The sequence below is a fragment of the Haemaphysalis longicornis genome, unplaced genomic scaffold (genome assembly GCF_048455015.1).
Source record: "Haemaphysalis longicornis isolate Haplotype H1 unplaced genomic scaffold, Haemaphysalis longicornis Haplotype H1 scaffold_2, whole genome shotgun sequence".
Classification (NCBI taxonomy): domain Eukaryota; kingdom Metazoa; phylum Arthropoda; class Arachnida; order Ixodida; family Ixodidae; genus Haemaphysalis; species Haemaphysalis longicornis.
This window is the reverse complement of record NW_027526295.1, coordinates 77,923,425-77,937,880: the sequence shown is the minus strand read 5'-3', so window position 1 is coordinate 77,937,880 and position 14,456 is coordinate 77,923,425. Positions and strand designations below refer to the sequence as shown.

At 49.1% G+C, this 14,456-nt stretch overlaps 1 protein-coding gene across 1 annotated transcript in view; it reads right to left on the bottom strand.

Moving 5' to 3' along the window:
• Window positions 1-819: 819 nt before the first annotated feature.
• LOC144169005 (uncharacterized) overlaps window positions 820-14,456 on the bottom strand; it is a 29,917-nt gene continuing 16,280 nt past the window's right edge. Inside the window, exons 2-5 of the mRNA XM_077698006.1 lie at window positions 11,926-12,058; window positions 10,809-10,948; window positions 8,405-8,525; window positions 820-2,005 (exon numbers count right to left, since the gene is read on the bottom strand). Coding sequence (XP_077554132.1) covers window positions 1,795-2,005; window positions 8,405-8,525; window positions 10,809-10,948; window positions 11,926-12,058 — 605 coding nt within the window. The 3' untranslated portion in view covers window positions 820-1,794. The remainder of the gene's footprint in view (window positions 2,006-8,404; window positions 8,526-10,808; window positions 10,949-11,925; window positions 12,059-14,456) is intronic.

Genomic DNA, 14,456 nt, shown 5'->3' with positions numbered 1-14,456 from the left:
TGCAGCCGACATCGTGTCACCGGCCTGTATCCGTCGGATACTGTCCGCTTTCGTCACTAAATCCAAATTCTTCCGTTTTTCACTGACTGTAACGTCAGCCGCAGACAAAACAAACACGCACTTAGGTCCCCTCCCGCTGCACGAGCCACCACTGATATACCTGCTCAAGGCTCAAGCACGCAGAAAAAAATGTCAATAGCCGAGCGCTTTCGGTGGCTTTCCCCTCCCCTTTTATATATTGCCTTTCGCACCCTTTACCTCGCCGAATTCTCCCTGCACGCCGCTGCCCCCATGCTAGCGTGCGAGCAAGTGTCGAAGCCCATCGAAGCGACGCGCCGTCGCCACCTTCTGCCTGAGTGCGGCAGCGCCCGCAAGAAGTCACCATCATCGCATCCACGCCATCAGTAGAAGCCCTTTTAGGGTCGCACTTGCGGCGCAGCGTTCGGTATATCGAAAGCGCCCGCGATGGGGAGTTCGGTGCACGCGTACAGCAGCGCCAAACTTTTGCGTGGGATTTCCAAGGGCATGTTCAGACAACTCGATATAGACAACAATTCGATATATCCGTGTTCGACTAAACTAATGGTCAACAGTGGAGCATCGCCTTGGCTAAAAGGTTGGAGCCTCGAAGATTAGTTCATCATCGTTCAATATAGAAGCAAGCTTAAACTCCAAACTTGTTCGAGTCAGAAAAACCACCACAATTGCTTTCAACGTATATACATATTCAAGTCAGAAAACACCCCATTATTACTTTCAACGTATACACATTTGGGCCACCAACATATTATGGAAACACAAAGACAGGCCCACTTCTGGTCAAGTGTATCATAAATAATTTATTGGCATTTTTTTCACACTAATATAAAGATTGTTGAAATGTAGTCACTGAAGTACCAGCAATTTTCTTCGCAGTACAACGTACCAAACCAAAGTTTTCTTCACATAGTCACTAGTGGTGAAAGGAATTGCTTGTTATCAGGCTTCAATTATGCAGTTTTTCCTGTTGTGGTATTTGAAGGCTGATAGTGTTAACTTTATGGTTCCAGTCAGAGTCCTCGTTAAGGCTTTATGCGAACAGGCTATTTACAGTTCCGTCGATATTAAATGTTCACACCAACAACTTCCCGGGCACTAGCGCGAAACTACGCCAGGTGGTAGCTCCGTTTCCTAATGGCGCTCTCAGGACCAAAAAAAATCAAGAAATCGAGAGGAGCGGCATAAACCTAGTCGATATTTACTAGAGGTCCTGCTTGTGTACGCCCATACATCATTCTCTATGTATACCTTGCCAATCGGAATAAAGAATTCCCCCGCTCTCTCTCTCTCTCTCTCTCTCTCTCTCTCTCTCTCTCTCTCTCTCTCGCTCTCTCTCTCTACGTGTCAAGATATGCATGTTTCGGTGCCCTATCCATGTGCGGCCAGGTGTTACAATACACTTCTATATGCAGCCGTTGCTATTTATGCCCATGGCTCTATAGATCCTTGGGTGTGCATTTATTTAAGACGCATTGATGAAGTCTTTAAAAGTAATCGTGGTCCTTCAAACCCAAAATCCGGACCTTATGTCCGCGAAATATGTTGATAGAGATTTAGAAAATTCTGGTCTTGCTAAATTGTGCCTTGGTTAACACGAATTAGCCCAGTTCCAAGCTAGGTGCGCTTCAGTCTTCCAAAAAAGTTGTTATTTCGAGTAACTCCTTTTCTACTCGCCGTGTTGCAGCCACAGGTGTCCACATTTTGAGAAGAGGCAGCGCCTCTGGATGTTTTTCTTCCACTCTAAGTGTGCTCTTTTTATCGTGAAAGGGATAACGATACAAAAAGGGAGACCAATGCCGTCAAAATGGAGGCAGATGACGTCACTCCACTTCCATTGTTGAGCCGCTGCGAATGAGCGAAGAAAACATCGATGACCTTCTTCATTGGCCGGACGTCAGCACCCCTGCACTCCTCGGTGTCTTCACGAGCTCGATCAACGCACTTGGGAAGCTCGGTATTGAAGTGGCTGCGATAGACGTAGACTGCATTATAAACATGAACCCTTTTAGGTTGTCTTTAAAGATACAGGAGCCCATAATGAATGCGAGAGCCTATATTGAATTTTTGAGGCATTTTTATTCGAACCCTCTTTTGTCTCAATCACCGCCCTGAAAGCCTGCCTTTATTTGTAAATTATCAAAGATGTTCTACTATATTGTCACGAAGCCAAGGACAACGCAGTTGTCTTGCAGGAGAAACAAGTTTATTGGAGCGAACTTGTGCTCCCCTAACAACTCAAAAGAATACAGAGGCGGCGAAGCAGCGGTCAACAAAGTGACTTGCGTCAGCGAGCGTCGCAGAATCGAATGCTCCGGCGTCCGCACTGCAGGCTTTTTATCTTTCGGCGCGCGTGGTTCTCGAAACGTCGATTCACATCGAGAACATAGTAGATCCAAGAAGATTATTCTGGGCTGTTCACGTTAGATCGGAATGCTCTCCCTATCACGACAGATAACACATGCCGCACAGAAAGAAAGAATGGAACACGCGCTTCCCTTGGCGCAGAGATAACACAGACCGGCGCAGCCGGGCGGTAAAAGCAAAACACAAATAAACAAACCCAATGCATGGTTCGCGGCATTACCCCCCCTCTAAGAGTGCATCGACCCGATGCTAACATAAGCGACAGTCCGAAAATAAAAATAAAATTCGTTATCGTCCGTAGAAAGGTTTTAAGCGAACCACGTGAACGACTTCGGGCCGCGTGCGTCGTCGTGATGTTCCGGAATCACCATCGGGGATCACCTCGTAGGTAAGTTGGCCGACACGTCGTAGAATCTGGTAGGGTCCGAAATACCGTCGCAGGAGCTTCTCACTGAGTCCGCGTCGTCGGATGGGAGTCCAAACCCAAACACGATCCCCTGGTTGGTACTCGGCGTCTCGGCGTCGGAGGTTGTAGCGGCCCGCATCCACCAGCTGCTGGTCCGTTATACGAACTCGAGCGAGCTGGCGGGCCTCCTCCGCACGTTGAAGATATCCGTGGACGTCGGCGTTGAGGTCGTCGTCTTCTACGTGCGGAAGCATGGCGTCGAGCATCGTAGTTGGCCTTCTACCGTAGACAAGCTCGAACGGCGTCAGCTGCGTCGTCTCCTGGATAGCCGTGTTGTACGCAAACGTGACATACGGGAGCACTTCGTCCCAAGTCTTGTGTTCAACGTCAACGTACATTGACAGCATATCTGCGATTGTCTTGTTCAGACGTTCTGTTAGTCCGTTCGTTTGGGGGTGGTACGCTGTCGTTCTTCGGTGATCCGTGTTGCTGTAGCGTAATACTCCTTGCATCAGCTCCGCAGTAAATGCCGTTCCGCGGTCGGTGATTAGGACTTCCGGGGCTCCATGTCGCAGCACAACTTGGCTTATAAAGAACTTTGCCACTTCTTGTGCAGTCCCCCTCGGAAGAGCGGCGGTCTCTGCGTAGCGCGTCATGTAGTCTGTCGCTACGACAATCCACTTGTTCTGTGATCGTGACGTAGGGAACGGGCCTAAAAGGTCCATTCCAATCTGTTGAAATGGTCTCGATGGGACGGCGATCGGTTGCAGAAGTCCGGCGGGTCTTGTCGGCGGCGTTTTTCGTCGCTGGCAGTCACGGCAGCTCCGGACGTAGTGGGTGACGTCAGAGGTAAGGCCGGGCCAGTAGTACCTCGCCTTGATTTTTCCAATAGTGCGCGCTGTGCCGAGATGTCCGGAAGACGGGTCGTCGTGGCACGCTTCCAAAATTTCGTCACGAAGGTCCGCGGGGATGACGAGAAGGTAATTCGCTCTTGTTCCGGGGCTGAAATTCTTCTTCACGAGAACGGAGTTTCTCAGGCTGAATGCTGGTAGGCTGCGTTTGAAGGTCCTAGGAACGGCAACGTTGCATCCCTCGAGGTACTCGATTATGACGCGTAAGTCGGGGTCGGCACGCTGCTGGGCGGCTAGGTCGCTCTCCGTCACGATCCCGAAGAACGCGCTGTCTTCATCAGAGTCTTGTGGTGGTGGGTCGACGGGGGCGCGGGACAGGCAGTCGGCGTCGGAGTGTTTCCTGCCTGATTTATAAACGACTGTAACGTCGAACTCCTGCAGGCGTAAGCTCCACCGCCCAAGACGGCCAGAGGGGTCCTTCAAATTGGCGAGCCAACACAGCGCATGGTGGTCTGTTACAACCTTGAATGGCCGTCCATACACGTATGGGCGAAATTTTGAAATCGCCCATATAATAGCCAGGCACTCTTTCTCAGAGGCAGAATAGTTTTTCTCCTCCTTCGACAGACCACGGCTGGCATAGGCGATCACCCTTTCGCAGCCGCTTTGCTTTTGGACAAGGACGGCACCCAAGCCTATATCACTGGCGTCCGTGTGCATTTCCGTTTCGGCATTTTCGTCGAAATGAGCGAGCACGGGCGGTCTTTGCAGGCGTTTTTGCAGCTCACAGAATGCTTTTTCTTGGTCTTTTTCCCAGCTGAAAGGGGTGCTATCTTTCGTCAAGCGCGTGAGTGGCTCTGCAATGCGTGCGAAGTTTGCGACGAAGCGCCGGTAGTATGCGCACAGCCCGAGAAATCTCCGCACGCCCTTCTTGTCTTTCGGCCTTGGGAAGTTCGCAATGGCTGAAGTTTTTGCCGGGTCAGGTAGGACTCCCGCGGCGTTGACGACGTGGCCCAAGAACTTGAGTTCCCCGTATGCGAAACGGCACTTTTCAGGCTTCAGCGTCAACCCCGACGTACGAATGGCCTCGAGTACAGACTCCAACCTTGCAAGGTGTTCGTCGAACGTCCGGGCGAATACCACTACGTCGTCGAGGTATACGAGGCAGGTGTGCCACTTAAGGCCAGCTAGCACAGTGTCCATGACTCTTTGAAACGTCGCTGGTGCTGTGCACAGCCCAAACGGCATCACCTTGAACTCGTATAGGCCGTCTGGGGTTATAAATGCAGTCTTCTCTCGGTCTCTCTCGTCCACTTCAATTTGCCAGTAGCCGGTCTTCAGGTCCATCGATGAGAAGTACTTCGCGTGGCAGAGGTGGTCGAGGGCGTCGTCGATTCGGGGGAGGGGGTACACGTCCTTTTTCGTGATTTTGTTCAGTCGCCGGTAGTCAACACAAAACCTTAATGTGCCGTCTTTTTTCTTTACGAGTACGACGGGTGCAGCCCAGGGGCTTTTCGAGGGCTGTATAATGTCGTCGCTGAGCATGTCGTCGACTTGAGTCCGGATGGCTTCCCGTTCGTGTGAAGAGACGCGGTACGGTGACTGTCGGGTGGGTCGGGCTCCATCTTCGGTTATTATTCGGTGCTTCGCTAGAGGGGTCTGACGTAGTTTTGCGCTCGACGAAAAACATTCGCTATAGCGACGCAGCAAAGCCAATAACTTGTTCCGTTGTTCTTGCGGTAGCGCCGGATTCACGTCGAAAGGCTGCGGGAGCTTGAAGGTTTCTACGGGTGTGCGTTCAAAGTCGGCGACCGCGATCACGTCACTTGCTTCTTGCGCTTCTTCGAGGAATGCAATTGCCGCGCCCTTGTTTAAATGCTGGTACTCCTCGGTGAAATTCGTAACCAAAATGTGGGATTGGTGTTCCTTGAAGCGCGCAATGCCTCTTGCGACCGACACACCACGGTTGAGAAGCACCCTTTGATCGGTGTCTACGATAGCGTCGACGTCAGGAGCAGCATCTTCACAGTAGACTGCGACCATCAAGCTTGCGCGGGGTGGCAGGGTGACATGATCATCGGCAATCCTTACAGCAGCACGTCGTTCGGGGTTCGGTTCCGGCGTCATGGAGTGATTGGGAGAAAAAGTTATTGACTTGGTCTGCAGGTCGATTATTGCACCGTTGTCCATCAAAAAGTCCATTCCAAGAATTACGTCGCGGGAGCAGTTAGGCAGAATGACGAACGCCGCAGGGTACGTTGTGCCGTCTATGGTGACGCGCGATGTGCACGTTCCACTTGGCGTCACGAGGTGGCCTCCTGCTGTGCGTATGTGCGGACCGTCCCATCTGGTCATAACTTTCTTCAGTTTAGACGCAAATGGTCCGCTCATTACCGAATAGTCAGCTCCCGTGTCTACGAGGGCGACTACGTCAAAGCCGTCGATGGACACCTTGACGTCAGATGCAGTCTTCCTCGAGTTCCGGGTTCGTCGGGGCGTCGTATCTCTGCTTGTACGTGTTGACGGTCGGGCACTGTGCGTCGTCGTTGTCATCGTCTTCTCAGCGGACGTGTCGGTCCGGTCGGGTGCGCGTCGCGGCGTATAGCTGTCGTCGTGTACGGGAGTCTCGTCAGGTCTGGGTCGGATCGTCGGGATGAGGGCACGTTGTGAGTCACTGTCTTCCGCGAGTCGTTGCGTCGTTGGAGGGTTTTCATTTTTCCGCGATCGTGCAACTTTACCTCCAGAAGTTGCTGCTTTTAGTTTCCCCCGCGTGGGCTGGGGGACCTTCCACGTGAGAACTCAGCATTGCTACGGCGGTTCGGCGACTGGTATGGGTAGGGTGACGGTGAACGGTTGAAGCGGGCTGGTCCTCGGTTGGTGTTGGAGAGGTATTCTTCGATCTCCGATGGGCGCTGGCCAGTTCGGGGGCGGGGTGCGTCGACGGAGAACCCTCGCAAACCGAGCCTCCTGTAGGGGCAGCGACGGTAGACGTGGTCGGCCTCTCCGCAGTGGTAGCACAGCGGGCGATTGTCGGACGTTCGCCACACGTCGGTCTTCCTTGGGGCAGGGGGTTGCGCCGCAGGTGGTCGGGCCGGCGAGAGGGGACGACGGTACGGAGCCTCGTGACGATAGGGTGCAGGTGGGCGAGGGCGATGTACAGCAGCCGCGTAGGTCATGGCTTGCGGCTCGCGAGGTGCTACTGGCGTCGAAGTTCCCAGCGCTTGTTGCACTTCTTCTCTAATGACGTCGGTAAGAGAAGCGACTTGTGGTTGCAGCGGCGTCGGGAGCTGTTTCCGCAGCTCCTCCCTCACTATTTCGCGGATAGTGTCGCGTAGTGAGTCGGAGTTGATAGCGCTGGCACCAAGCGTCTCCGAAACCAGCGCATTGATTGGGCGGTCGTACTGCCTCGTTCGGATTTCGAGCGTCTTCTCCATCGCGGCGGCCTCAGACGCGAATTCGGACACGGTCTTGGGGGGGTTGCGAACAAGGCACGCGAAGAGCTCTTGCTTCACACCTCGCATCAGAAACCGTAGTTTCTTTTCTTCCGTCATTCCTGGGTCCGCACGGCGGAAAAGTCGCTTCATTTCCTCGACGAAGATTACGACTCCTTCGTTCGGGTGTTGCGTTCGAGTTTCCAGTAAAATCGCAGCTCGTTCTTTTCTCACCACGGTCGTGAAGGTCTTAAGGAACTCGCTTTTGAATTGCGTCCAGTCGGTCAAGGCGCTCTCGTGGTTTTCAAACCAAGTTCGGGCTGCATCCTCCAAGTAAAAGAAAACATGCCGGAAGGTTTCTTCATCGTCCCACCTGTTGAAGATCCGCACGCGCTCCAGCTTCTCCAACCATTCCTCTGGATCTTCAGCGGGGGCTCCCCGGAACGATGGCGGTTCCCGGGGCTGCTGCAGCATGATTGGCGACGTTGTTTCTTGTACCATGGTGTTGGTTGCAGCGTTCCTTCTCTTGGGCCCTTCTGGCATCAAACCGAACTCGGGTGGTAAAGCTTGCAGGCGGAGGCTGGCTCTTGTTGGACTGGCTTGGCGGCTTCCCGAGGTTGCAGTGGGCATGAAGGGTGCTACCCAGCACCTCCACCAGATGTCACGAAGCCAAGGACAACGCAGTTGTCTTGCAGGAGAAACAAGTTTATTGGAGCGAACTTGTGCTCCCCTAACAACTCAAAAGAATACAGAGGCGGCGAAGCAGCGGTCAACAAAGTGACTTGCGTCAGCGAGCGTCGCAGAATCGAATGCTCCGGCGTCCGCACTGCAGGCTTTTTATCTTTCGGCGCGCGTGGTTCTCGAAACGTCGATTCACATCGAGAACATAGTAGATCCAAGAAGATTATTCTGGGCTGTTCACGTTAGATCGGAATGCTCTCCCTATCACGACAGATAACACATGCCGCACAGAAAGAAAGAATGGAACACGCGCTTCCCTTGGCGCAGAGATAACACAGACCGGCGCAGCCGGGCGGTAAAAGCAAAACACAAATAAACAAACCCAATGCATGGTTCGCGGCAATATGTCGCAGCATGTACCATAACTTGGCACCTGAGGAGACACAGCACCATCTTAATGCTTGAACCTGAAACAGCGAAAACAACTCTTCTGCGACTATTGCGAGAAGGGCCGCAATTGAGTCTTCAATACAATACAGAGTCCGTAATACAAAGTCACCAAACATAAAACCCCTCCACAACAAGGACGTGCCAGCAACGAGAAGAAACCAGAGCGAAAAAAATATGCTTACTCCCAGTCCTCTTGGCTCCGCTTGGGCGTCAGGAAGTCCAGGCCCGGTGTGGTTACGTTAATGGTCTCAACACAGCTTACGATCGCGTCGTATTTCCAGCACTGCAGTGTTGTAACCAAATCTGCCCCAGGAAGCCCAGAAAAAACTTTCGGTAAAAACAAATAGGCAACATTGTTCTTTGGAGCACCCCTGATTTTCCCAGAGATTTAAAACGACAACACAAAGTCTGTTACCTTGTGATTTACTATTCCGGGGAGCATCGTCTCTTACATTGCAAGCGCTGTGTACTGAAAGCGACTAAGCTCGCTTCTCAGGGTACGCAGGAACCAAACTTTCAAGTGTACTGTCAAAAACGTCAGGGGCCGCAGGGGCCGCTCACCCTTGTGTGCTTAGTAGGAAACATATGCTGGACACCTGCGGCTTTACATTGACGGCGGAAATTATAAAACTGGCTCACTTTGTTTCTGCACTCAAAGGTGAAAATCATGGGCCTCTTACACAACCCATACCACAGTACAGGCATCCTGCCTTTTTACCAACCCGAAGTCATATACAGCGGTTTTCCGTTGCCTTTTCAGCACTCTTCCAGCTTATTCCCTTTATCGGTGTCATAGGCCAGGTCGCGTCACAGGCGCATAGGTGCCCCCGTGGAAGTCTGCTTCACGATATTCTGTTCTGTTTCGATTTTGGGCGCCGCTGCCATGTTCGGCTTCCTGAAAAGGTTTTCGGAGTGCCCCGTGTGTAAGCAAGCGGCCTCGAGCATTTTGGACGTGCCTGTGCAAAAGCATTAGGAAAGTTGTTTTGACAGTTGGCGCTTTGAGCATAAATATGCAGGGTCCGAGCGCAGAACCGCATTCGTTTTCAAGCAGTGAATCAATTCTGTCACTCTGCTCGAGTCCTGTACTGTAACTTCGACTGGAAGGGTTGCTTCGGCCGTTGTCTCGCCAGGCAGTAAACCAGTTAAGCTTGCCTTCGGCTTCTTGTCGTCGTCATCCATGCACCAACTTTTGCTGGCCGCATGACCTCCACGCTACCTCGCATGATGGAGGCGACGTAGGCCACTTCGCTGTCGTCTTCCCGTGACTAACTGTTTGCCACCGGTGGCATTGCAACGTCGTAGCAGTTGCCATATTGGTACGAGCACGGCCCTTATGAAGCAACGGAGAGCATAAATAAAACGTAGTAATGACCCCCCCACCGCACCTGAAGCGACTTCAAGAAGCAGACCATCTTGATTCACAAAAAGAGCCCGCGGAATTTACCCAGGAAAATATCATCGAAACAGAAAAGGTAAAGAAATTTCTCTAACTGCCCGGGTTGGAACCCAGGCCGTACACGTCAGAAACCATGAACACACATGGAGGCAACGAGGCGCAGCGGCTATCTCGTTTTAGCAGTCACTCCAGGCATTAGCGGGAGCGTAAACGTTGGCCAGTAGATGGCACTAGGTTGCATAGCCGGGCTTTTACCTGCATAAGAATGGAATTCCGCGTCTGCTTCTCGTGTAGTAAAGCTAAATTTGGTGCATTCGGGCGTCATTAGCTGGTTAATACCAGCGTTCGTTACCACCGCCTTTCACCGAATTAAAAAAACGCACATCAGCCACTGCGCTTTATGATAACACATGACTCATTCCATGACCACGACATCTTATTTTGCCATGTGAATTCTCCAGAGGTATACAAATGACTATGTCGACCAGAATCATCATCTTTAAACCTCCGGCGGGTTTCTCACACTGTTAATATTAGTAGTGCAACGAATAGAGAGAAAGAAAATTAATATAGGTGCAGCATGCAGTGCGTGCAGTGCTCTATGCTTTTTGTGAAGTTGGTAGAACAAGGCGCTTGCTGTCATGCATGCCTTATGCCTAGCCTTGCGCCCCGATTTTCGAATGCCACTAAACCCCGAAGTAGACTTTTCCGCATAAACCAGCATTGGAACAGGTATATTCTAGATACCGATGCTAAAAGATGCCAGATAACTGAAGGCAGCAAGGGACGCTGTCAATCACGTGCAAGCCTCGGTGGCGGACGCTCTCTTGATTGGGGTGTCATTGACGAACCAATCAGCAACCGCGCAAAGAGCAGGCGCCATGCAGCCGGTCCTCCTCAGAACTTCATTTGGGCTCTTGGTATTACGCTCTAATTTGTTGGCGGCAAAGTAGCTATGACATCGTAAATGCCGTGACTGTTATGATGCAATACATTTAGAACATGGCTGAGATCTACTTGAATTTCGAAACCATCGACCGAATTTTCACAAAAAGGAAAACTAGGTGTCTAGAGATTGCGTTCCGAAATAAATTCCAGAATACCTCCAATTTATAGTATTAACGAAAAATAAACCAATATATTATTAACCGTATGGCCTTCCTGCAAATGCATCATGAAATGCCTCTCACCTTTCAACAGGGTTGCATCTTTCTGGCACAGTGCGTCAAATGTCTCCTGAAGGGACTTTTCCAAAGTGACCATGCGTGTTTTAGAATCTTCCGGGCATTTATCAAGAGGATGAATCTCGGTGCAAGGCTTCTCTTTCGCGCTGCAGAATGTAAGCATTTCAGATTAATTCCACGTGCAGTTTTCTCCAAAAGAAGCGAAATATCTTCAGTTCATAGAAGTACACTGGTCACAGCGCTGAAGACTACATATTAATGTACTTAAAATATCTTCTAATACCCCTTTTGCATTAGATTATAAGTAATGAGCTAGCGTATAAACTAAATAAATGGTCTGCTCCTAAAAATGCGGCAAGTTTATCAGAGGGGGGTAGGGTACTGTGGACAGTTAATTTAAATAATTTCCAGATTATTTTCAACACGTTTTTTTGTATATGCTTCCAACTTTTAAGAAAATATTTTGAATGTTCTGAACGCAGGCGGACCCTTTAAAAGCACCACGTGGTGCCTGTGATTATATGTCGTCTTCCCGAGATAATAAATGTTCGTGATTTCGTTTCATGCCCAGATGCAGCTGGACGGAAAATGAAAAGGTATAATTTTGCGAATCCAGATTTACAACGCTGCTTGCCTCGCAATATATATTAATAAGAGCACTTGGTGATGGACTGTCGGTCTGGGAATTGTTCGTCCCGAGCAAAAACGTAAGGGGACAGCCAAGCAACTGCAAACGTCAAACTGATCTTCATATAACCAACGTGCAAAAAGATTTGTCAGTGTGGACCTAAGTTTTTTTGTCTACTGCCTAACGAAAAAGTTACAGCTCACAATTTCCACCGTAAGTCAGAACACCCCCACTACTTCTGCTGAGACTTTCTGGCGATTGCCATTACGTTATTATATATCGACCAAAAAAGTGCCAGCAAGAAGTATGGTCTCCTCCAAAGGGTTGAATACCAGTAGAAAAACATAAAAATGACAATTAGCTTCGCCTATTTTGGACGCCGTTTAAGAAAACACGTCGTATCCAACCAACTCAATGAAGCATTCACTTCACTATTGTTACGGCAGTAGAATTTAATTGTTCACGTACCAAACGCTTACTATTAATGTGACTTACCCGCACACTTTCTCAATAAGAGCAGGGATGTCATTCGCCTGGGTGTTGTCAGCGATGAACTCAACATTTCCTTCCAGACACGTCAGAATGTCATCTTCATTGCATGTGCGTTCACTGGGGGTAACAGCGCCATCTGGAGATATGGTGGCAACAAAAACAATCAGATTGCTGTCAGTGCAAGCAAAACACAGGCTAGCATTTCTTGTATCTTAATATTTTTAGCGGCTGAAATATGTAAAACCTCTCGTTTTGCATATAATAAACAACGTAAACTATGTCAACAACGCCACAACAATAAGAAAGCTCATTGGGCAACTACAGTTCTCTGAGAATGCTATAGGAATTACAAAATGCTTGAATTACAGACTTTATGCAGTTGAGCATATCACAGCCGCTGTAATCACAGGTGCTTTTACGCAGAGCTCTCTTTAGCCCAAAACAAGTCCACAGCGATATGATTTCGCCCAGTACTGTCATAAACGAACTACTGAAGAGAAATTGTCTATTCTTTATAATATAGGCAGCGTTGCAAGTCCAATTTTGGGCACCTTCGAAAATAAACAAGGGGTAGATTTCTTACCTGTTGTAATGAAACTCAAAAGGAACTTTTAAAGAGTTGAAATAACAGCAACATACAAAATATTTATTTACAATTGGAAACCCTACTCTTTAAAGGTTGCGTACACCGAGAGCTCCTAGAAATAATGTCTGAACTATTATTTCTTTATTATTAGTTTGACGCAGCCGTGTCAATAGGTCCCGCAATATTCTTGTTGTGATCCAATGGTTATTCCCGTTTAGAAACGTCTTTGTAGGTATCACCAGCGTTAGCAAGGGCAACGAATATAGAAAGTAAAGGCAGTGTAAATATCCAAAAGACCAAAACTTTCGTCTGTATCTTCTTCAGCATGGGTTCTGTCTATTAGGATTTCCAGGATGAATTACAAGTAAAGAATGGCGTTAGTGGCTCAGAGCGTTAGCAGTCCCGTTTCAGATGTGTGGTTACTTCTCATACATGTATTAAGTCCCAAACGTTTCAGGTTGCAATCACTGCAAGCCTCGAAACTTCAGTTCATCTTATTTTGTATGAATGGCCTTCTTAGTTAGACTAAACGCAAAAATTACGGGTAAGCATTACAACTTGCTAAGCATGTCAACGCGAGAGCCCAGTTGGACCTTTTGTTAAATTGCCGTTGAAGTTTCTGGTCAAGTTTCTGTCAATTTTTCTCTTGAACATTCATGTTGCCGCCGCAGTTTCACATACGGAGCTGCTTCTTCCCCTCGGCGGTTACCACGACTGGCATTTCGAGCTGCTCTGGCCTTTACAACCAGGCCGTACATTCTCGGTCTTTCACGCCAGTGACTAGGGCCCGGCGCATCATAACCCAAAGAGATGTGGAATGAAAGTCTCAGCCACGTCTGAGAGGATCTGAACAGCATACATCAAAGTAAAGTAGCAAATTTTGTGCCTGGTGACCTCTTTGCGTATTCGTACAATGGCTGCTCTTCCAGGCCCAAAATATACTTAATGTACTTATAATTATTTGTGCATTAGCGGAACCATACATCCTTGTTTTTTTCCGCGGTAAGCAGCACCATACAAGAAAAAACTCCCTGCGCCTTTTGCAGTCCTAGCACCAACTGCTGAAATGACGTTAAACAGATTTGCAATGTGTTTTCATGCTATACCTGGGCCCAGAGTTTTGAAGACGCTAGTCTTTCTTAAGCTACTTAAACCCGATAAATTTTCATCGGTCTGTCTTTACGTCTGCCTGTCTGTCTGCCTGTCCCCTCATTCAGCAACCCGGCTAAAACTAACAGAATTTTTGTACAAGATGATTAATAGAAAAAATGTGGCCAAACCACTAAATCAGAAACAGTACTTGTCAAGATTGTTCAGGAAAAAAAAAACACTACGCATATTTGTGGCAAAACATCAATACATGAACAGCGTTTTCACTGTTCCTTGATTAAGGAACACGTCATCTTCGTTATAGCAAAGAAAACAAATGCGCTTTGAAAACAATGTTTTTAGGCGTAGCCCTAAGAATTTAGAGCCTAGAGGAGTCCTGCACCTCCTTCTAAACAACCCCCGCCCTTATTAGGCCACTGGTCACACCTTTTCCTAACAAATATTTCTACATACATACTCAAAATACAAAAAGTGCTTGCACTTGACCCATGCCTCATGCCAGCATGCTAAGAAGGCCAACGGTAACGAAAGTTTCCAGTAGATTGTGCGCGAACACTGGAACGCGGGAAAATTGAAGTGACTTGACCAAACTCCGTGTTTATTGCGAGGCGGGAACTCGAACATAGCGTAGGAGGTCGGCGGGAAAGAGAAGACAGGTATGTACGTGGAAGTGGCGGCAGACGACTATTAGGGTCTTTCGGAGACATTTGCAACAAACTTAGCAGATACACTGCCCATTTTTGTTATATTCAGCCAAATATTGGTTAGTACGGAGCTCTCAAAAGTGGTGGACATTCACAAGATTTCGTTCTGGGCTCTCGCGAGTGCGCTGACAGAA